Below are 24,051 nucleotides of genomic sequence, written 5' to 3' on the forward strand. Positions count from 1 at the left end.
CAATAATTTGAAAAATAATACTTGAATTGATATTAATAGTAACAACAACAGCAGTGCTGCCAAACATAGTTTAAAATTTTATTTCAGGTCTTATTTTCTTCAGAATATATCTTGCTGAGAATGTATAGGCAAAGTGTTCTACACTTACTTGAAATAATTGTCTTCATGCAATTATGTTATACATTTGATATATAGTTAGGCTTATTTGTTTTTCATTTTTTTTTATTTTAGGGACTTTTTTTTCCTTTTTACTGAATTTTAATATATACTATATATGCAAAATATTTAATCAGAGAAATCTTAATTCTGGTCTTATGCCTTTCATATTATTCTGCTCCACCCTCTGTAGGTAACTTATTATCTTTCTCATGTTTCCTTTTTGGAAACATAAACAAAGACAAGACAGGTTACATGACATGTATACCCTTCTGCACCTAGTTTTATACCTTACCTTGTAGTTTATTTTTAAGCATGTAAATGTCCAATGTACATGACTAAATTTAGACAGGATCATAGGAACACAGAATTAAAAGTGAAATTAAAATGGGCTTGGGTTCTTTACTATCCACTTTAAAGGGTGTAATGGGTGATGTCAGGCTAATAAACCTATTTTCAGCTTGATCTAAAGCTTAATACTGAGCATCAAGAAATTCTTTAATAAATATGTGATTTTTATTCAGACATGTAATAAGGAAATGTTCATGTTCTTATTTTTGTGTTAGATTTTTTTAGAATCCACTTTTCTTAGAGTTTTATAAATACAATTAGTGTTTGAGATAGAAAGAGAAAAGAATTACAGTTTTCTTCCTCTTCTACCTGCTCATGAGCTTGATTTTTTTCTCCCAACAATTGAAGAGCCAAGAAAAAGGGAGATTCTTAAGAGATGCGAAATAGAATCTCATCTACCCGTTTCCCCCAGAACAGTGAAACTGAATCCTAAGGGTAAGGTAGAATAGTGTGTACTTAACTTAGATGGAGAAGAAAGGCTGCCAAAATGAGATCGGAAGCGCTATTACAAATATTTCCATCATTACTGTACTTCAGAATGAATTATAACCATAAGTTTTTTTACTTCCTCATTCATAAATTTGATTATTCCTTATACCACTTCTCAGCTTTCATCACCCTTTACTGTACTTTTCTATGTAATGTTTGCCTATTATAGAGCAACTTAAGAGAACTATAAGTTTGGACATTTGATTTTAGTGTTGATAATAGAATATCTTTGAATAGTTCTATAGTTGATGAGTAGAACCATGAACCAAGTAACTTAAAGTTCTTGATGTTATTTATTGCAGAGAACTATAATAGAAGTTCTCCCCCAGTGTTTCCATCATGTGTACAAAAAGTTTTCTTTTGTTATTAAAGCTAGTCCGTTTAGCTTACAATAAGCATAAATAGCTAAGTTGTGAAAGTTACCTATGATAATGCTAATTTTCCCATTTATCTATTAAAAGGCAAGTTGTTTTCTGATCTTAAGAAATTTAGAAAAGCCATCCAAAGATACATTCCAAGTGATATATTGCTGCTGTTTGTTATGTTTTCTCAAATTAATTGAGTTTTATTTTACTATGACAGGAGTTATAAAACTATTTTATTTTTATTATGATTAAGATTTTCAAAGTAACATATTTCTTATATGAAAGAAATTAATGTTATTGCATATTTTTCTTACATGGGAAATCATATATTTTAAAAATGATTTCAAAATTTGTTTTACTTTAAGTTGTATTATCTTTCTCAAAAGTGGCTAGTGCTTGACCAGAAAAAAAGACACCAGCATAACTCAGTGTATCTTTATTTACATAGGAAATGGCCATTTTCAAGATTGCAGCTCTCCAAAAAGTTGTAGATAATAGTGTTTCTTTGTCTGAACTAGAACTGGCTAATAAACAATACAATGAACTGACTGCTAAGTACAGGGACATCTTGCAAAAAGATAATATGCTTGTTCAAAGAACAAGTAACTTGGAACACCTGGAGGTAAGTTTGTGTGATTCTTGAAGCTTGTGAAATTAGCCATTTTTCTTCAATATTTTTGTGTTTGGGGGGATTTGGCAGATTTTAATTAAAGTTTTCCTGTATTTACATAAATTTAAGAGATATAATTATCCATATTATTCATTCAGTTTAGTTATAAATATTTTGTTCCCAAATAACACACACACACACATATTATCTATTTATAGTGGCTGAATGACTTCTGAATGATTATCTAGATCATTCTCCTTAGGTCACTTGCATGATTTAGCTGAATCAAACCTCTTTCAACCAGACATCTAAGAGAAAAAGGAGCGTGAAACAGGTAGAATATTGTAATCAAAGGAGGGAAGCACCCATTAAGTGCCCATCCCTTTCTCTTACCCCTGTACCCAGAACAAACTATTCTCCCATGGTCCCTGGCTTTTGTTCCTTGGAATGGATGTAGCCAACAGTAACTGAAATATTAAGGGCTCTTCCTGGACCATGGATGCACTCTGTAAATTCTCATCATTTTTTATTGTAGAAATACAAAAAACTAGAGTAGAATATCATAAGTTACAATCTGTGAATATGGACTAGACCCTTTATAGTTCTCTTACAGCCACTTGAACTCCATACCTTTTACTGAGGACAGAACAAGCTCCTGATTTGTTCATCTTCCTCATCAGAAATAGAGGCTTATGGATTTTGGATTATTCTTATCTAAGATCCTCTCACAGGAGTAGAATAAGATCAAATTCTATTAGCTCAAAAGCTTTTGCTGGCTCATACAGACACATTCAGTAAATGAAAACATTGTTCTGAGTAGCTTCCAGGATTCCTACTAAATTATGAGTCATGTTTATCAATATTATTTAGAAGTAATCATAATCAATTTGCTTTCTGCTGCTTTTGCCAAAGAGACGTGATTATGTTACTTTTTGTAGAAAATTATGCCTATTTAGTGTGGTGATAATTTTTTTTTTCCATTCTCCATGTCCTCTGTCCTATCCTTTCCAGCGTTAGAAAGTCCTAGGCAAGAGACATCTTGTAGATAATGTATCAATGAGTGATTTTTAACGTTATCATTTTCCCAAAGAATATTTTTCATCTTTCCTAAAGATATTTTTTTTTTTTTTTTGAGATGGAGTTTCACTCTGTCACCCAGGCTGAGTGCAGTGGCACGATCTCGGCTTACGCTTACTGCATCCTCTGCCTCCTAGATTCAAGCAGTTCTCCTGCCTCAGCCTCCGAGTAGCTGGGATTAACAGGTGTGCACCACCACACCAGCTAATTTTTGTATTTTTAGTAGAGACGGGGTTCGCTGTGTTGGCCAGGCTGGTCTCGAATTCCTGACCTCAGGTGATCTGCCTGCCTTGGCCTCCCAAAGTGCTGGGATTACAGATGTGAGCCACCACGCCTGGCCCCAGTTATAATTGTGAAGATCTCATACCTATCCCTATTGGCAGTGTCTTAGTTTTATTTTTTATTATCTTTATTGTGGCAGCCATTATTCCTGTCTCTATCTCCAGTCTTACATCCTCCTTACTGCCACAAGAATGATCATTCTAAACATGAATCCTACCCTGTGACTCCCATGTGACTCCCTGGCTTAAAAACTGTCAAAAGCTACCAGTCACCTCAAGGGTAAAAGTCAAGTCCCCTACTTATCTCATGTCATCTAGAGCAAGAGATGAATTTTGCCAGCTGAGTTTTCTGAGCACAGTGTTCTTTCTTATGTATGTTCTTTTGTACGTGCTCTTTTCTATATATAGGGAAACATTTCACTCTTCCAGTTGTTTTGCTCAGTGAATTTCTATTCCTGTTTCAAAACTTTGTTCGGGCATTACCTTTTTTTTCTTAAGCATCCTTTTTTTAATGGAACAAAGTCACTCCTGTCTACACTAGTTCTGCACTCTTATACATAGGTTTTGTACATAGTACACATTTATATCACATCAAATTATATGTGTTTACATATCTGTCTCCCTTAATGGAATATAAGCCTTTTGATATAAGGAACTATTTAATTTGTTTCTGTGTATTGAGTATCACCTGTTTGGCACAGAGTTCAAGCTAATACATGAGAGTGATTAGTGGTGGAGAGCCACAGTGCGTGTGTTGTCAAATATGGTGCTTAGGAAATCATTGTTGCTTTTTGAGAGGTAAAGGTTCATGAGACTAGAGGTCATGAAAATCAGATTTCATATGTGAAGAATGGAATAGATAATAAAGAAATACAAAAACTGGATGGGTAATAAAGCAAAAGAAAAACTGGAAATTTGATAGTAGAAGAAAAAAGAAATAGATGTAGATTGAGGTAGAATCAAGAAGAGGATTCTTTTTTTGTTTGTTTGTTTTTTTTTTGAAACAGAGTCTCACTACGTTGCCCAGGCTGGAGTGCAGTGGAGTGATCTTGGCTCACTGCAACCTCTGCCTCCCAAGTTCAAGCAGTTCTTCTGCTTCAGTCTCCTGAGTAGCTGGAATTACAGGCACCCACCAGCACGACCGGCTAATTTAGTAGAGACAGGATTTTGCCATGTTGGCCAGGCTGGTCTCAAACTTTGGATCTCAGGTAATCTGCCAGCCTCAACCTCCCAAAGTGCTGGGATTGCCAGGCATGAGCCACTGTGCTCAGCCTTTTTTTTTTTTAAAAGAGACCAGTGAAGTTTGAGGGAGGAGAGAAAGAAAATTTAGAGTTAGTAGGGAGAGAGTGATGAAGATAAGAGATGAAAGTGGTAATAAGGGAAGTAGTAAAATATCAGGGTAGGTGGGAGAAAAAGAGATTTGTAACAAACAATAAGATTATCCTGTAAAAAAGGATGAAAGGAAGAAAAAAATGGATAGAAAGATACTTAAAACACCCTCAGCCTTCTGTTTTCCCTCCTGTGTATTCATAGTATATAAAACTATAATTATGTACTTTACTTAAAAAATATATTATTATTACCTTATCCTGCTTATTTAATCATAGCATGTCCTCTTTTTAGTCTCATTACCCTGTTTGTATTATTCTTCATGACACTTAATACCTGACATTGTATTATATATTGGCTCATTTTCCAGGTACTCCACTCAAATGTAAGTTCTAGGATATAATTTATTTATCATTGAAATCCATTGCTTAGAGTACCTGGCATGTCGTAAATAGGCATTATGTTTTTTCAAAGAAAAAATAAAGGAACTTAAGATATATATTTATATCTCCAGCCTTTTTCCTCACAGCTCTATTCTGTTTTACAGAATTACCTACTTTACAATTCCTGTGTTTCAAGGGGATCTCAAATTTAACGTGTCCACAATGAACTCCTGATTTCTGTTTTTCTCCTAGTCATTCTTATTTCAACATATGTTGTTACCTAACCAGCTAGTCAAGGCAGATACTTTAGAGTTATTCTGTAGTCATTCTTTTTCCCTACTATTTTTGTTTTCCAAATGCAATTTATATGTGTCTTCTTCATCCTCACAGCTCTAACCCTTGTCCAGACCAGCATCATCACTCATCTGGAGTTCCACAGTGTCTTTCTGGCTAGTTTCCCTGATTTCTCTATTGACCCCTTTATTCTCTACAGTGCAGCCAGAATGATTGTTTACAACTTCCTCCTTAAAATCTTTAAATTGTTTTCTTTTATACATTAAGTTAAATTCCAGTTCCTTGTCTTGGCATGCCATGCCCTGCCTGGTGTGACTCCTGATGGTCTCTCCAACTTTATGTTTTACTACTATTGACTCTTATTTTTGCTTACTCTGCTTGGGTGCTCCAATCCTCCAAATCTTTTCCTGCTCCAATCATTTCAATCATTTTTTCCTCTCAGATCTTACAGTATTCCAAATGCTTTCTTCCTTTGGAGCATCTGGGTTTACTAATAAATACTTCGTACCTCACAGTTCAGCTTAAATACCACTTATTTGGTGGTTAAGACATCCTTCAACCACTCTATCTAAATGTTCCCTTCTATTATTCACTGGCTCAGTACCCTGTTTTTATTTTCTTTCCAAACGTCAACTTTTTTTTTTTTTTGAGTCAGGGTCTCACTCTGTTGCCCAGGCTTGAGTGCAGTTGCACAATCATAGCTCATTGCAGCCTTGCCCTCCTGGGATCAAGTAATTCTCCTACCTCAGCCTCCCAAATAGCTGGGATTACCGGCATGCATCACCATGCTCAGCTAATTTTTTGTATTTTTTTGTAGAGATGAGGTCTCACTTTGTTCCCCAGGCTGGTCTCAAACTCCTGGACTCAAGTGATTCTCCCACTTCAGCCTCCCAAAGTGCTGGGATTACAGGTGTGAGCCACTGCACCTGGCTGATACTGACTTCTGTTTTGTTTTGTTTTTTTGAGATGGAGTCTTGCTCTGTTGCTCAGGCCAGAGCGCAGTGGTGTGATCTCAGCTCACTGCAACCTCCGCCTCCCAGGTGAAAGGGATTCTTCTGCCTCAGTTTCCCGAGTAGCTGGGATTATAGGCAAGTGCCATCATGACCGGCTAATTTTTGTATTTTTAGCACTATGTTTAGTACTGTGTTGGCCAGGTTTGTCTCGAACTCCTGACCTCAAGTGATCCACCCACCTCAGCCTCCCAAAGTGCTGGAATTACAGGTGTGAGCCACCGTGATCGGCCAACATTGACATTTTTAATAGACTTTTTGTTTGTTTACTTGCTTATTATCTGCTGCCTTCCACACTCTGGTGAAATCCTGCTACCCACCCACACACACATAGGCACTGAATGGGCAGAACTCTGAAGGCCAGAATTTTATATTTCTTTTCACTATAAACATCATCATCTGTCACTGTTGGCACACTAGGATGCTCAGCAACTGTGTGCATGAAGGAAGTAAGCACTAGTTTGTGAAGGTTGCAAAACTCTTGAGTATTCCAAGAGTTTTGGCCAGAATGAATGTACAGCTTTAGTGGCAGAAGCTAACACTCGGAAATTGAGGCTGTATATTGGATAACACAGGATTTGGATTATTATTTTAAAATAATATTTTACATTATATACATATATATATATATATATATATGTATGTGTATTAGTCCGTTCTCATGCTGCTATGAAGAAATACCTGAGACCGGGTAATTTATAAAGGAAAGAGGTTTAATTGACTCACAGTTCCACAGAGCTGGGGAGGCCTCAGAAAACTTAACAGTTATGGCAGAAGGGGAAGCAAACACATTCTTCTTCACATGGTGGCCAGAATTAGAAGAATGTGAGCCGAGCGAAGGGGAAAGCCCCTTATAAAACCATCAGACCTCATGAGAACTTACTATCATGAGAATAGCATGGGGGAAACCACCCCCACGATTCAATTACCTCCCACCAAGTCCCTCCCATGACATATGAGGATTATGGGAACTATGATTCAAGATGAGATTTGGGTAGGGACACAGCCAAACCATATCAGTATGTATATGTATACATGTATTTTATATATATATATATGTATGTGTTTGTATGCATACATGTATTATATATGGAGGATATTCTAATTTTGTAAAAAACTGGATTGTGAGTTTTAAGGAGATGTTATATAAAGTTAAGACAATGTCATTTTGTGGTGTTGGTCTGAATTACAATGTAGTTTCTTAGTGCTATTTTTCCTTTATTCAGTGTGAAAATGTCTCCTTAAAAGAACAAGTGGAGTCTATAAATAAAGAACTGGAGATTACCAAGGAAAAACTTCACACTATTGAACAAGCCTGGGAACAAGAAACTAAATTAGGTAAGTTTTATGATTCTGATAATATAAAATGTTTAACATCTAATAATGAATATTTCTTATTTAAAGTTCCTTTTTTATACTAGATTAAAAGGAAGTATTTTGACTAAAAAAAGAACTTTCTGCCTAATAGTTTAACTTAGGCAGATGAATAATCCTGTACTTAACCCCACCAAAGTTTAGTTTTTAGTCCTTAAGTTAGATTTGTTTCTAATGAAATCATATATGTTAAAAATTTATGACTAAGTATTAGCTACTTTGAACTGTTTAACAATTAAAACTGATGATATTTTAATAATGCTATTATGAGTTCTTTCACTGAGTGCAAGTTATATTAGTTATATATCACTTGATATTTTTAAATTAAAAGATACCAGGAAACAGCAAAGAAAATTTGAAAAGAAGTTGTATTTCTCATAGTTTTACTACTATATTACTGTATATTTTTGCTCCTGTATGCTTACATATTTTATATATTTCAAATTATTATAAACATTGTTCTATACTGTGTTTAGATAGTAATATCAAAAATATTTTTGTGGCCGGGCGCAGTGGCTCACACCTGTAATCCCAGCACTTTGGAGGCTGAGGAGAGCAGATCACCCAGGATCAGGAGTTTGAGACCAGCCTGGCCAACATGGCAAAACCCCATCTCTACTAAATGTACAAAAATTAGCCGGGCGTCGTGGCAGGTGCCTGTAATCCCATCTACTCAGGAGGCTGAGGCAGGAGAATTGCTTGAACCTAGGAGTTGGAGGTTGCAATGAGCCAAGATCATGCCACAGCACTCCAGCCTAGGCGATAAGAGTGAGACTCCATCTCCAAAAAAAAAAAAAAATTGTTTTATTCATCATACTTATAAATATTTATACAATATCCTACTGTGTTTGATTAAATGACTAGCTTTTTATATTTTTGCTATTGCTTATAGAGCCACAGTGAACATTTTCATGTATATCTAACAGATATTACTGTCTCAGAAGGTATTGAAATCTTTGTTGCTCTCATTAGAGTTTTCCATATTAATTTTTCAAATAGTTATCCTAGTTTATAAGATTTTCATAATTTTATCTCATATATTGTGCTTCATAATTTTCAAATAAATTTGCTGCTTTCGATAATGTATTTTCATGTATTTGTTTCCTAGACCTTAGAGCTATTCAAGGTTTTTATTACTAAATAGAGCTGTTCTCTTAAATTGGTAATGAGATACTTGGTTTAGAGAAGCCTAACATTGGGAAATCTTACATAAGCTACTTTTATAAATGCAATTTTTAGCTCAATAAGAGATTAAATATGAATTGACTTTTGTGTAGTATTTACATGGAAGAAGATACCATTTAGATGAAGACATAAGAGAGTATTACGTACAATTTTAGTAGGTTCTTTTTATTTTATCATCTTTATTTTTAATACTGAATTCTCTACAGAAATTCTTTAATTTTTACGTATCTTAATCTCTTTCATATATGGATTTATATCACTGAAGTTTTAAGAGTGTTTCCCTATTCCCTGTTGCCCTTATATCTTTGTTTAAAAATGTCACATCATTAGCTTTTTTCCATCTAGGAATTTGTTAGTGTTGGGCTGTTGTGCTCTACCCTCTCTTTAAGAAAACTCCAAACCCAAGAACATATAAGATGGCTAATCTGCTTCAGCCCTTGTGATGTGCTTTTCTCTTCTTATCAGAGTTTAGCACAATACAGAATGGAGAAGGACTCCTTTATATATTGGTATTTATTGCAGTATTTTTCTATATGGTGCCTAAGGTTACTTGAATGAGTCTTTATTCCATAATGAACTAATTTACTAATACTTTTAGCACCTGTTAGCGATCCATTGTTAGTTACTTGATTACTGCTTGCAACAGCTATTCTAAAATAATAAATTTTAAAGATAAATACAGTACATAATGAAGTACTTTTTAAAACTGAGATAGAGACCAATTTTTTTTTCAGGAAGTGTATATTACTTTGAGAAAACTCAGTTATAAAACTTGAACTTATGAAGCTGGAAAAACAGGAGGGGGCATTATTGGTATTGTAGAAGGCTGTTTACAAAGTGAGTTGCTGCTTAGTTCCTTTAAGTAATTGGCTACCCTAAACACATCAGTTTTAAGTTGCTGAAAATCAAAACACTCTACCAAATTTTGTTTTTTTTCTAGACCATGTTTACAAAGCAAAAGTATGTTTTCTTCCCCCTCCTCAAAAAATGACTAACTAATGACACTCCTATGCGATGCCTTTTTATGGTAAATTGAGGCTTTTAGTTCTCTTTCCATTTAGCCACAGACTTTTGTGTCCAAAGACAAGCTACATAACTGCATATATAAGATTAAGGCATAACCACTAATAAAAGAATGTAAAATATTTGATATTAGGTCTGTACAAAGACCAAATAATACTAATGATTAGACCAGATTATATTTGGTAGACTGTATCCATCATATGGCTTCAGATTTTACTTTTCAGCTTGGCTCTGTGAGACTTTAAAAATCAAGTCATTGCACTTATATTCACAAAGTCACATTGCTTTACTGCATTGCTTCTCATACAGCTTATCTCCTTTCAGTAAAATGTTTGCTTGCCATTTTTAAAATTTCTTATATGTGACACTTCTACACTAAATCCTTTATGTTGTTAGTTCTACAATTCTGTGAGGAATAGGTTTTTTTTTAATCATTTGATTGATGAAGAACATTAAGTTCCACAGAGATTAAATGGTACAGGCATCACACAAGCAGGAAGTAACAGAGCTAAGATTAGAGTCCAGGTCTGATAGAATTCAGAAAGCTAATGTGCTTTCCATGGAACTATAATGCTTTCTAATATACAGCATCTAAAATATCTGAGATAATTTTAATATAAACAGCATGAGATTGACTTAAATATTATTGCATATAGGTAATGAATCTAGCATGGATAAGGCAAAGAAATCAATAACCAACAGTGACATTGTTTCCATTTCAAAAAAAATAACTATGCTGGAAATGAAGGAATTAAATGAAAGGCAGCGGGCTGAACATTGTCAAAAAATGTATGAACACTTACGGACTTCGTTAAAGCAAATGGAGGAACGTAATTTTGAATTGGAAACCAAATTTGCTGAGGTTTGATATTATAAGTTTTATCATATAATTATAGAATAAAGAATTAGTTTTGGTAGACATTGTATTATTGTTAAGAGGTTTGTTTGGATCTCTGAAATAGCTTATTAATATAGTGACTGTTTCATGTAATAAATAAAGATTTAAATCTGAATTGTTTAAAAGGAAAGCAGATATTTCTGTAAGTTATTGTTTCTCACCAATGTTATATTATTAGATTTAATGTATGAAATGTTATTTACTAAACAATGGAATTGCCTTTCACCACCATCCCTTCATTTAACAAATATTTATTCATTGCCTATTACATGTCAGACCCTGTGTTGGGACTGGCAGTATAGCTAGAAACAAAATAGACAATAATCTCTACTTTCAGGGACTTTACATTCTAATTGGAAGTTTTATATATTTTTGATGTGGTCAGAATCATTAAACTGTGTGGCAGTAAATATAGTTTGCAAGTATTTAACAATTTATGATTAAACACAACTCTTACCTTGAGATTTAATATATTTTCAAAGCATTTATATCATTTTTGTTTTAACTGTGTCACTAAATCTATATGAGTAAGATTTTATTAACTCATTTGGATTTATTTATTAGATGATATAATCGAAGTAAAATATAATAAGCAGATTGCATTCTAAGCAAAGTAAGAATATTACAAGTTCAGATATTATTAGATAATGAGTTGCCTAATAAAAATGACTTTTGGTGGATTGGAATATAACCAGAGTTTCCATAATTTGTTTCTGATTCTTTCATATTTTTTACCCTCCTTCAGTCTGTTCTTAACACTTCACACTCAATATAATATGTGGACTAAGGGCCAAGTAAAGAGGATTGCAGTACTTTAAAAGCTAAATTACAAAGAAAACCCTACCAAAAATTGATGTATCTGAACATTTTTTGTTACATTTCCTTAGCTTACCAAAATCAATTTGGATGCACAGAAGGTGGAACAGATGTTAAGAGATGAATTAGCTGATAGCGTGAGCAAGGCAGTAAGTGATGCTGATAGGCAACGGATTCTAGAATTAGAGAAGAATGAAATGGAACTAAAAGTTGAAGTGTCAAAGTAAGTGCATATAAGCATTTTAGTTGTTTGACTAGATGTATCTTCTTTAATTTGTCTTTAAGAAACCCAATTACAAGTATATAATTCTTAGTAGTAATTGATACTGATTTGTTTTTATAAGAACAGGATGAAGTAATATTAAGATCGGTTTTAACAGGGTTAAGTAATAATATTGATGAGAATAATATTGTTAAAGAGGAAGTGACTTCTCAAGATTTGCACTTTTTAGAGTTCAGGAATATTATTGCAAAAAGGTCCAGTTCCTCCACATACTGATTTTTGGGGGAAGGGGTGATGGAGGAGGAATGGTTGTTTATTGTATTTAAACTTAAGTTTCTTCATTTTAATAAGGGAGTAATAGTACCTCTTCTACCTGTTTCATAAGGTTGCTGTAAGAATATAATACAAAATTCAGATTTTGATTTAGTTTACATTTATCGGGCATCTACTATGTACTAGTCACTGTGCAAGGTATTAAACATATATTGACTTCTACAATTATACTTAACCTTGAGGTTATATTTTTGTTTTCATTTTATATGAAGAAATATGCCCAGCTAGTTTAGAACACAAAATATATATAAGGAGTAAATACTGCTTGCTGGTTGGGCGTGGTGATGTGCGCCTGTAGCCCCAGCTACTCGGGAGCCAGAGGCGGGAGAATCGCTTGATCCTGGGAGGTGGAGGTTGCAGTGAGCGGAGATCGCACCACTGCACTCCAGCCTGGTGACAGAGCGAGACTCCGTCAAAAAAACAAAAACAAAACAAAAAAACCGTGTGCCAGCTGTATGCTGTGTTTTCATTCTCTTTTGTAATTAGGTGATATTTCAGTAGAAAAGTATAAGGAGCACTTAGTTAATCTGTCAAGCATAAATAGTAAAAATATTTTATGGCCTACTCATAAAAGTATAACCATTCCTTTGGAGCCTTGATAGTTCTCTTGGGAATATCAGTTTTTGACATCTTTTTCACTATGAAAGACCCTTTTTTTAAAAAAAAAATTGATCCTTTCTTCTCATGGACCTCTTTTGATATGAACTAACTTACAGTAGTTCATTTTAATCATATTTTGTTAATCATGCAACTGGCAATGAGAGCCTCTGATCAGTATGAGGAAACCTGCCTTATCTGTAACACTGAACTAAAATTATTCTAACCCAAAGCAAAGAAACTTTACATTTTGCTTTCCTGTATTAGCTTATCACAGTATTCATGAGGGAGTTTGAAGGACTTATTACCATTAGGCTCTTTTTTTTTTTTTTTGTAATTTTATTAAATGCATGTTTTGTTTCTTTTCACATTTCTGATAACTTGTAGATTAAAACAAATAAAAACATACATTAATCCATCTAAGGATCCTAGAAATTTTACATTCTGTGTTCTTAACTGTGTAATGGTCTTAGATAAATACTAAATACCTTATCCTAGAATATTCCAAATTATGACAATAAATGTTTTATGGAAAAAAGTGTGGGAACAGAAGTTCTTTGGCTATATACATTTGGAAAATACTGTATAGTAAGTATGATTTGAGATAATTATATATGATAGAACCTCTGAGAGCACTGAATATATGTTAGGAATATTCAAGAGGGAGGAGGGTTGTTGGGAATGAAGTTTTTTTTATATAGCAAACATGATAACCTCTCATGGAATTATGTTTCATGAAACAGTTTAGGAAATCCTGTTTTAATATTTCATACAAAGGAGAGATAGATGCTGAAAAGGAATGACTTTTTGAAAAAGGGTCTAGAAATTTTGAATTTTGGCATTTACTTAGAAAGTGTACTTAATTGTTCCTGAAATACCTTATCATTTCCTAGACTGAGAGAGATTTCTGATATTGCCAGAAGGCAAGTTGAAATTTTGAATGCACAACAACAATCTAGGGAAAAGGAAGTAGAGTCCCTCAGAATGCAACTGCTAGACTTTCAGGTATGTGCAGTATTGGCTCTTCTATATAGAATCCACTTTTTTTCCTAAATTTACATTAGATGTTGGGAGCGGGATATGTTATACTTTTTGTTTGTTTGTTTCGAGATAGGGTCTCATTCTGTTGCCCAGGGTGGAGTGCAGTGGTACATTCAAGGCACACTGCAGCCTTCACCACCTGGGCTCAGGTGATCCTCCCACCTCAGCCTCTTAGACAGCTGGGACTACAGGCACGTGCCACCACACCTAATTTTTTTGCATTTTTTGTAGAGACAGAGTTTCACTACGTTGCCTAGGCTGGTCTCGAACTCCTGGGTTAAAATGATCTGCCCACCTTGACTTCCCAGAATGCTGGGATTACAGGTGTGAGCCACCATGCTGGGCCATTGTTACATTTTTAATCAAAAGATATACCAACCAGAGGCTGTTATTCTTGTTAGTTGGAATCTGATTAGAAAGTTCTTTAATTTGAATATTGTTCATTAATCCAGTACAGCATTTAAATGCCTATAGATGAATTGTGCTGCTGATCAAAATTAGGATGCTGAGAACTGTGGTTAGTAAATCTTTAATAACAGTATTTTCTCTTGTATTTATATGTAACTTTTTACATATTCTTCCATTATATATGTTGGGAATTATAAAAACATATACATTGTCCTAATCAGTATTATGTTATTTGCAATGGAAGTTAAAAAAAAACAGTAACAGTCAGGCACGGTTGCTCACGCCTGTAATCCCAGCACTCTGGGAGGCCGAGACAGGCGGATCACGAGGTCAGGAGTTCGAGACCAGCCTGACCAATATGGTGAAACCCCGTCCCTACTAAAAATACAAAAATTAGCCAGGCGTGGTGGCACATGCCTGTAATCCCAGCTACCCAGGAGGCTGAAGCAGGAGAATCACTTGAACCCGGGAGGCGGAGGTTGCAGTGAGCCGAAATCTCGCCATTGTACTCCAGCTTGAGTGACAGAGGGGACTCTGTCTCAAAAAAAAAAAAAAAAACACCAGTAACATACCCCACTGTTATTCAGTTACATTAGGATTTTAAATTTGTTTGATTCTAGGTTTTTTCTTTTACAATTCTTTGGTAATTATTTGTATTAAAGCAAAGTTACATTTTTGTAGATCTCATGTGCCACTGTGTTAAAACTTTGCTTAGTAAATTGTGATTTTTAAATCTGTGATAACTTGATTTTTTTTTTTTTTTTTTTTTTTTGAGATGGAGTCTCGCTCTGTCGCCCAGGCTGGAGTGCAGTGGCGCAATCTCGGCTCACTGCAAGCTCCGCCTCCCGGGTTCACGCCATTCTCCTGCCTCAGCCTCTCTGAGTAGCTGGGACTACAGGCGCCCGCCACCACGCCCGGCTAATTTTTTTGTATTTTTAGTAGAGATGGGGTTTCACCGTGGTCTCGATCTCCTGACCTCGTGATCTGCCCGCCTCGGCCTCCCAAAGTGCTGGGATTACAAGCGTGAGCCACCGCGCCCGGCTAATCTGTGATAACTTTCATTGGAAAAATTTGAAACTTACTACAAATATATATATATATATATATATATATTTTTTTTTTTTATAATAGCAGTTTTTTTTATTTTTTATTTTTTATTTATTTTTTTTTTATTATACTTTAGGTTTTAGGGTACATGTGCACAATGTGCAGGTTTGTTACATATGTATCCATGTGCCATGTTGATTTCCTGCACCCGTTAACTCGTCATTTAGCATTAGGTATATCTCCTAATGCTGTCCCTCCCCCCTCCCCCCTCCCCCCACCCCACAACAGTCCCTGGAATGTGATGTTCCCTTCCTGTGTCCATGAGTTCTCATTGTTCAATTCCCACCTATGAGTGAGAATATGCAGTGTTTGGTTTTTTGTCCTTGCGATAGTTTACTGAGAATGATGTTTTCCAGTTTCATCCATGTCCCTACAAAGGACATGAACTCATCATTTTTTATGGCTGCATAGTATTCCATGGTGTATATGTGCCACATTTTCTTAATCCAGTCTATTGTTGGACATTTGGGTTGGTTCCAACTCTTTGCTATTGTGAATAGTGCCGCAATAAACATACATGTGCATGTGTCTTTATAGCAGCATGATTTCTAGTCCTTTGGGTATATACCCAGTAATGGGATGGCTGGGTCAAATGGTATTTCTAGTTCAAGATCCCTGAGGAATCTCCACACTGACTTCCACAATGGTTGAACTAGTTTACAGTCCCACCAACAGTGTAAAAGTGTTCCTATTTCTCCACATCCTCTCCAGCACCTGTTGTTTCCTGATTTTTTAATGATGGACATTCTAACTGGTGTGAGATGGTATCTCACTGTGGTTTTGATTTGCATTTCTCTGATGGCCAGTGATGATGAGCATTTCTTCATGTGTTTTTTGGCTGCATAAATGTCTTCTTTTGAGAAGTGTGTGTTCATGTCCTTTGCCCACTTTTTGATGGGGTTGTTTGTTTTTTTCTTGTAAATTTGTTTGAGTTCATCTGACAAAGGGCTAATATCCAGAATCTACAATGAACTCAAATATATTTTTTTTAATATCAGGCACAGTCTGATGAAAAGGCACTTATTGCCAAGTTACACCAACATAATGTCTCTCTTCAACTGAGTGAGGCTACTGCTTTTGGTAAGTTGGAGTCAATTACATCTAAACTGCAGAAGATGGAGGCCTACAATTTGCGCTTAGAGCAGAAGCTTGATGAAAAAGAACAGGCTCTCTATTATGCTCGTTTGGAGGGGAGAAACAGAGCAAAACATCTGCGCCAAACAATTCAGTCTCTACGACGACAGTTTAGTGGAGCTTTACCCTTGGCACAACAGGAAAAGTTCTCCAAAACAATGATTCAACTACAAAATGACAAACTTAAGATAATGGAAGAAATGAAAAATTCTCAACAAGAACATAGAAATATGGAGAACAAAACAATGGAAATGGAATTAAAATTAAAGGGCCTGGAAGAGTTAATAAGCACTTTAAAGGATATCAAAGGAGCCCAAAAGGTAAACATTTAAACTTGATTTTTTTTTTTAAGAAACAGGGTCTTGATCTGTTTCCCAGGCTGGAGTTCAGTGGTGCAAACATAGCTGGAACTCCTGGGCTCAAGTGATTCTCCAGCCTCAGCCTCCTGAGTAGTTGTAGCTGGGAGTACAGGTGCACACCACCATACCTACCTAATTTTTTAAAATTTTTAAATTTTTTTGTAGAGACAAGGTCTCATTTTGTCACCCAGGCTGGCCTCGAACTCCTGGCTTCAAGTAATCCTCCTGCTTTGGTCTCTCAAAAGTGCTGAGATTATAGGCATGAGCCACCGTGCCCAGCCAATTTTAAATTCATTATCTTCAAAAGAGTTACATGATAATTTCTTAATATGTGCCTATATGAAAAATGCTTAAGATACAAATTCCAATTATGATTCATTAATTTAGATTTTATAACTTAGCAATGTTGGCGATTTGAATGTCTATTATATGTAAAAATAAAATTAGGCTTTTCTAACCAAAGATTTTAGTGGGAATGTTCAGGTTGTATAATAGCAAAGAATTTTAAATACTGTAGAAAAATTTAAATTAATTAAACACTAATTATTCTTAAACATTGTAGTAGTTATCAATTGATTTCTACTTTTCATAATTATCTTTGATCTACAAGTAGTGGGCCCACATTTACTTTTAATATGGTTTTTTCTTCATTTAGAAAGAATTAAATGAAAAATAATTATCTTGCAACTACATCCTATTCTCTAGGCTAGAAACATTTAGGATTTCTGTTTTTGAAAGTAATATCAAAGTTCCAATGACCTGCTTATAGTCAGTGTTCAATGAATGTATAACAAATGAAAGTGAATATTAGTGATGTCCATTCCAACATAATTTGAAGATTTTTATTGTAAAATCCCACATATTTGTAGAAAAGTCTATGGAAATCCTAAATAAAATTTTGTCATGTAGCTTGACAAAAGATAACATTGTGTCTTATTTATGTTAGAATGCCCATTACTTTCAATTAAAATCATTATCATCAATGGAGGAATGTTATTTGTTGATATAGCATTTATATTTGTGTATATAAATTATAAATCTTAGGTAATCAACTGGCATATGAAAATAGAAGAACTTCGTCTTCAAGAACTTAAACTAAATCGGGAATTAGTCAAGGATAAAGAAGAAATAAAATATTTGAATAACATAATTTCTGAATATGAACGTACAATCAGCAATCTTGAAGAAGAAATTGTGCAACAGAACAAGGTTTTATTTTATATTTATTTCGTTTTTTTCCTAAGATTTTTTTTTTTTTTTTTTTTTTTGAGATGGAGTCTCGCTCTGTCGCCCAGGGTGGAGTGCAGTGGCGTGATCTCAGCTCACTGCAAGCTCCGCCTCCCGGGTTCACGCCGTTCTCCTGCCTCAGCCTCCCGAGTAGCTGGGACTACAGGCACCCGCCACTGCGCCCGGCTAATTTTTTGTATTTTTAGCAGAGACAGGGTTTCACCGTGTTAGTCAGGATGGTCTCGATCTCCTGACCTCATGATCCGCCCACCTCGGCCTCCCAAAGTGCTGGGATTACAGGCGTGAGCCCCTAAGATTTTAAACAAGAATATTGGACAAGTGACTATGTTATCCTTCTAATTAAGTTCATCTTCCATTACTAATTGATTATATAATAATTTGTTTTTTATTTTCTAAACTATTCTAAAAATTCGTATTTATTTAGCTTTTATAACAGTAGTCTTAAAAACAGCAATACATAAGGAACCTCATTTGGTAAGTTAATTTTTATTTTGATATTGGTTATTTGACTTTTCACAGTTCCACGTTTCTACTGGCTCTCACCGATAGAGTAAGAAGGCAGCTTCTTATAGAATAAAGTATATGCTTCAGAGACAGATGAAATTCATCAAACATATGACTGTCTCAGAGATTGTTCCCTCTGCTTAAATTGTTCTTACCCTAGATACCTTTGGTATTTATACTTTCTGTGCCTGCAGGTCTTAGCTCAAATGTCTTACCTTATCAGTGTATCCTTCACCAGCCACCTAATATACAACAGTAAATCCTACTATCCAGATTCCCTAAATAGAGATTAACTAACTTAATTTTTCTCCAAAGCGCTTGTAACCTTCTGACGTATTACATACTTACTTGTTTATTATTGACTGTCTTTCCTTCACCAGAATGTAAGTTCCATGGTGACACGGACTTGGTTTTGTTTACTGCCATGTTTGCATTGCCTAGAATGATGCTTGGCACATAATATATGTCATCAAATATCTTTTGTATAGCTGGATGGATGGATGGATGGATGGATGGATGGATGGATGGATGGATGGATGGAGAGATTGAAATCCTTACTTCACATCTGCCTTTCTCTGTGATCTTACACAAGTTACTTCACCTCTCTGAGTTTGTATTTTTTTCCATAAAAGGAAAATAATTACAGTTTCTTCAATGTGTTGTGAGGATTAGATAAGAAAATATATATAAAATGCCTGTTATATGCCTGTTGTCTTTGTGTATGTGTCTGACACAAATTGTCTTTTTTTTAGTTTCATGAAGAAAGGCAAATGGCCTGGGATCAAAGAGAAGTTGACCTGGAACGTCAACTAGACATTTTTGACCGTCAGCAAAATGAAATACTAAATGCAGCACAAAAGGTATGAATGATTAATCTTGTTTGTTACTCTGTAGCATAGTCTAGAGTGTTAACTCACAGAAATATTTCCTGTATCAGATGTAATTTTAATTGATGTTATATTGTATATTTAAAATATAAGAGGGGTTTAATCTATGTTTTATCATACAGCTGTAAAAATTAATAGTTACTCTCAATGCTGTAACTGTTTTTTTAAAAAACATACTATTTGTTAATAGTTTGAAGAAGCTACAGGATCAATCCCTGACCCTAGTTTGCCCCTTCCAAATCAACTTGAGATCGCTCTAAGAAAAATCAAGGAGAACATTCAAATAATCCTAGAAACACGGGCAACTTGCAAATCTCTAGAAGAGGTAATTAGAAGAATTTGCATTTTGATTAGTGTATTATTTGGTATGTTTGGGGGGCTTTCTAAATAATATTTCTTTATGAGGGCAATGCATAGAATGGTGAATCTGTTGCTGATTTGACTCTTTTTCTATTCTCCTATAATGTTTCTAATAGCCAATAATGAACAGCAGATATAGTTAATTTGAATTCACTATTTAATTACTACTTGTTACCTTTAGGTACACTGAATATGAAAGGAAACAAAAAGCATTTAATTGTAGCTCTATGAGCAATATATTCTCTTATATGATCTCTTTATTCTTTTTTTTTGGTTTTATTTTGAATTGCATGTTACATAATCTATGAATCAATTTTCAGTTCATTGCCTTTAATGCATGGTTAAAGGGTTGAAGGTAAATTAGAAATTACTTTCTGTTTTAACCTAGATCTTGAATTTGATTAGTAGGTGATCAAATCTGTCATCTTCGTTAAATTATTCAGAACATAATGTAAACTGAATGTGATTTTCATTTTAGTTTTCATCTAAATAAACTGCAAATACATTTAAAAATATACATAAAGAAGTTTTTCAAGTAAAACTGTACATTTTTAATCAGTTCAGGAAACTTAGATTTTCTTCAGTAATTGTAAGATTTGTCATTTATGTGAATTGCCATTGAATTACTTAATTTAAAATACCCACCTTAATCCTCCTGAAGAGTAAAAATTTTTCTGTTTTTTTCTCTTTGTTTTAATAAGCTGCAGATTTTATAATAGTAATTTATTGACTTGGGCCTCTAAAATTCCAGTTTTGTACTTAACTGACTTATAGATTAGTCTCCTAATGCTCTGCTAGTCAATGGACCAAAATAAAAGAAATAATTTATTACATATTCTTCCTAAATCTAGTATCACCATACATGTATAGTTCTAAACTGTAATATCTCAATAAAGTACCTTAATTTTTATTTTCATCATAACAATGAAGTTTCTAACATATGTAATAGTCTTATAAATAAGCATGCAAATAACTGCTGTCAATTAGAATTAGTCAGTTTAACCTTATTAAGTATCAAATGGCTATTGTACATATGATGTGAAAAATAAAGTGAATTTTTTTTGGCTAATAACTAATCTAAAATTCAGATGAAGCATTTTAAAGGAAAAAAAGATACTTTAATGATTTATTATAATTTAATCATTGCAGAAACTAAAAGAGAAAGAATCTGCTTTAAGGTTAGCAGAACAAAATATACTGTCAAAAGACAAAGTAATCAATGAACTGAGGCTTCGATTGCCTGCCACTGCAGAAAGAGAAAAGCTCATAGCTGAGCTAGGCAGAAAAGAGATGGAACCAAAATCTCACCACACGTTGAAAATTGCTCATCAAACCATTGCAAACATGCAAGCAAGGTTAAATCAAAAAGAAGAAGTATTAAAGAAGTATCAACATCTTCTAGAAAAAGCCAGAGAGGTATTTTATTATATTATGAGTTATGCTGTTTTATGCATTAGTTTTTTTAAGCAAATGCTAAATATTATTTTACCCTAAAGTGATATTTCTTTTCTTGCTTTCAAATGATTCTATTTAAGAATTGTTACTTGCATGTGATTGGATTACACCTCTGTCAGTAAAACTGGAAGTTTGTGTACATCTATCTTTCTCTTATACACTGACTAAACCAGGAGTAGCTATCATGGTGAAATCACATGATTTTGAAAAATATTTTAATTGAGTTTATAGGTGAGGGTTGAGGCAATAGGGTAGAATGAAATATATCACACTGGTAATCAGTAGAAATCAGATTTGTTAGAAATTTGTGGGGGAAAGCTAACATTTAATTTTTTTTAGAAATAAGTTAAAAGATGATAGATACGTGTTATTCTAATGTTAAGAATAAATTATGAACTGAGGCTGGGCTTGTCAACTTGAACATTGTCTGAGGGGACATGCATACCGATCTAAATACATACATACATGGAGATATTGTTTCTTCCTCATCTCAAAGGAATTTTAGAAGATTAAAGAGAAAATATATAAGGTCTTCAAAATGTGAATTTATTTTAATTACAATTTAAGATATAGTTTCGATTTTCTGTAAAACAGGAGCAAAGAGAAATTGTGAAGAAACATGAGGAAGACCTTCATATTCTTCATCACAAATTAGAACTACAGGCTGATAGTTCACTAAATAAATTCAAACAAACGGCTTGGGTAAGATTCTAAGAACTTTGTTCCGTTCTTTATTGATTTTTGAGACCATGTAAATTAAAATTCAGCTCTCTTCTTTTTTGGAATGGAAGTTACCCTTTTTGTTGCCAAAATAATCTTCTGAAAACATAGCTCTGATCATTCTTCCTCCTGTAGCTAACCACTGTTCACAAAATTATATTTATACTTCTTAGCCATATACTCAATCTTCTATTGCCTGCCTACCTGCCTTTCTTTTCCAATTCTACTCACTATGAGTTTACCTATATCTAACTTCCAGAATTCAGCTCATATTTGCCTCTTTTGACCATTCTGTTCCATATGTATGAAATGACGTGCCTTTCATCTTTTAATGTGTAACCTTAGCATATTTGAGCCTTACCTCATTAATTCAGTCAACATTTATTGATCTCCTGCTACCTGCAGACATTTTGCTAGCTATTGTAAATACAAATAATAAGGTCTGCATTTCCTGTCTTCTTTAAGCCTTCATTGCCTATTAAATCATTACATTTTAGATTCGATATTATATTTTGATCATTTGAGGAACCAAATTAAAAATACAGAATAAGTATGGCATTGAATTATACATGCCTATTGCTAATATATTAATATTTTATAGGATTTAATGAAACAGTCTCCCACTCCAGTTCCTACCAACAAGCATTTTATTCGTCTGGCTGAGATGGAACAGACAGTAGCAGAACAAGATGACTCTCTCTCCTCACTCCTGGTCAAACTAAAGAAAGTATCACAAGATTTGGAAAGACAAAGAGAAATCACTGAATTAAAAGTAAAAGAATTTGAAATTATCAAATTACGGTAAGTCTTCGAAATGTATTGTAAAAATAGGTAAAATGGTAATAGTGATATAATAAAGATAAACATAAGTGTTTGCTATGCCAGGCACTGTTCTAAGACTTTTAAGTATATTGTCTCATTTTTATCCTCAGTACTACTTATTACAAATGTTATCATTTCCCCATTTTAAAGAGAGGATATGGCCTCAGGAATGCTTAATAGCGTGCCTGGGGGTAGGTAGGAAAGCCATAATTGGAAACTAGTCAGTCTGACTCAAAAGCCAATACAAATTCTTTTCCAGAACCTCGTTTTTACCTTCTTTGAGCCTAAGTTTCATCTTATTTATTTATTTATTTATTTTTATTTATTTATTTTTTGAGACAAGGTCTGGCTCTATTGCCTAGGCTGGAGTGCAGTGGCATAATCTCGGCTTACTGCAACCTTGACCTTCCAGGCTCAAACCACCTTCCCACCTCAGCCTCCAGAGTAGCTGGCACTACGGGCAGGTGCCACCACACCTGGGTAGTTTTTTGTATTTTTGTAGAGACAAGGTTTCTCCATGTTGCCCAGGCTGGTCTTGAACTCGTGAGCTCAAGTGATCCGCCCACTTCGGCCTCCCAAAGTGCTGGGATTACAGGCCTGAGCCACTGCACCCAGCCTCATCATCTTTAAAATGGAAATAACAGTACTTACCCTGGCCCTTTCAGGGTGGTTATATGAAGGTCAAATTATACCATGTATGAAAGTAATTTGAAAACTGTAAAATAACATACAGATAGAAAACTTTTGTTTACACACTTATGAGTGTCTGCCACATAATAGAGATTCTAAACATTGTTCAACCAATTTATCAGAACATAGATTTTAAACTCAAAATAGGTTTATAGTTACGTAGTTTCTAATCATTGTAATATTATCTCTATGGGCCTAAATTTTATTATCTGAAAAAACATGAGAAAGTTGAGCTACTTGACTTGTAATTCCATTTCAGCTCTCAAGCCCCTGTTAGAGTGTTTGATTCCTTACTCACTTATTCAAATGCCTCTGACAGAATTAACACTATTGTCGCTTTGCTAAGGAGCTGCCACTGTTAAGCAATTCCCCTCTAAAAGAAAGAAAATTGGCAACAGCATATGTGTATTTTCAGTTTCTTTTCCTCATTCTATTAAATTTTGTACAAGAGATGTTATTTTTGGTCTAGTAAATTTCTGTCATGTTTTGGAGTATAAAATTACTTGTGCTTTTGCATCCAAT

The 24,051-nt window shown here is 34.3% G+C and overlaps 1 protein-coding gene across 1 annotated transcript in view; it reads left to right on the forward strand.

The window, feature by feature from the left end:
* The window catches only part of CEP290 (centrosomal protein 290), a 102,754-nt gene that overhangs the window by 38,940 nt on the left and 39,763 nt on the right, over positions 1-24,051 (forward strand). The window contains exons 26-37 of the mRNA XM_030819885.1: positions 1,810-1,983; positions 7,572-7,683; positions 10,584-10,789; positions 11,713-11,864; positions 13,688-13,799; positions 16,349-16,804; positions 17,888-18,052; positions 19,348-19,455; positions 19,673-19,807; positions 20,992-21,258; positions 21,892-21,999; positions 22,619-22,818. Coding sequence (XP_030675745.1) covers positions 1,810-1,983; positions 7,572-7,683; positions 10,584-10,789; positions 11,713-11,864; positions 13,688-13,799; positions 16,349-16,804; positions 17,888-18,052; positions 19,348-19,455; positions 19,673-19,807; positions 20,992-21,258; positions 21,892-21,999; positions 22,619-22,818 — 2,195 coding nt within the window. The remainder of the gene's footprint in view (positions 1-1,809; positions 1,984-7,571; positions 7,684-10,583; positions 10,790-11,712; positions 11,865-13,687; positions 13,800-16,348; positions 16,805-17,887; positions 18,053-19,347; positions 19,456-19,672; positions 19,808-20,991; positions 21,259-21,891; positions 22,000-22,618; positions 22,819-24,051) is intronic.

This window comes from Nomascus leucogenys, chromosome 10 (assembly GCF_006542625.1).
Source record: "Nomascus leucogenys isolate Asia chromosome 10, Asia_NLE_v1, whole genome shotgun sequence".
NCBI lineage: Eukaryota > Metazoa > Chordata > Mammalia > Primates > Hylobatidae > Nomascus > Nomascus leucogenys.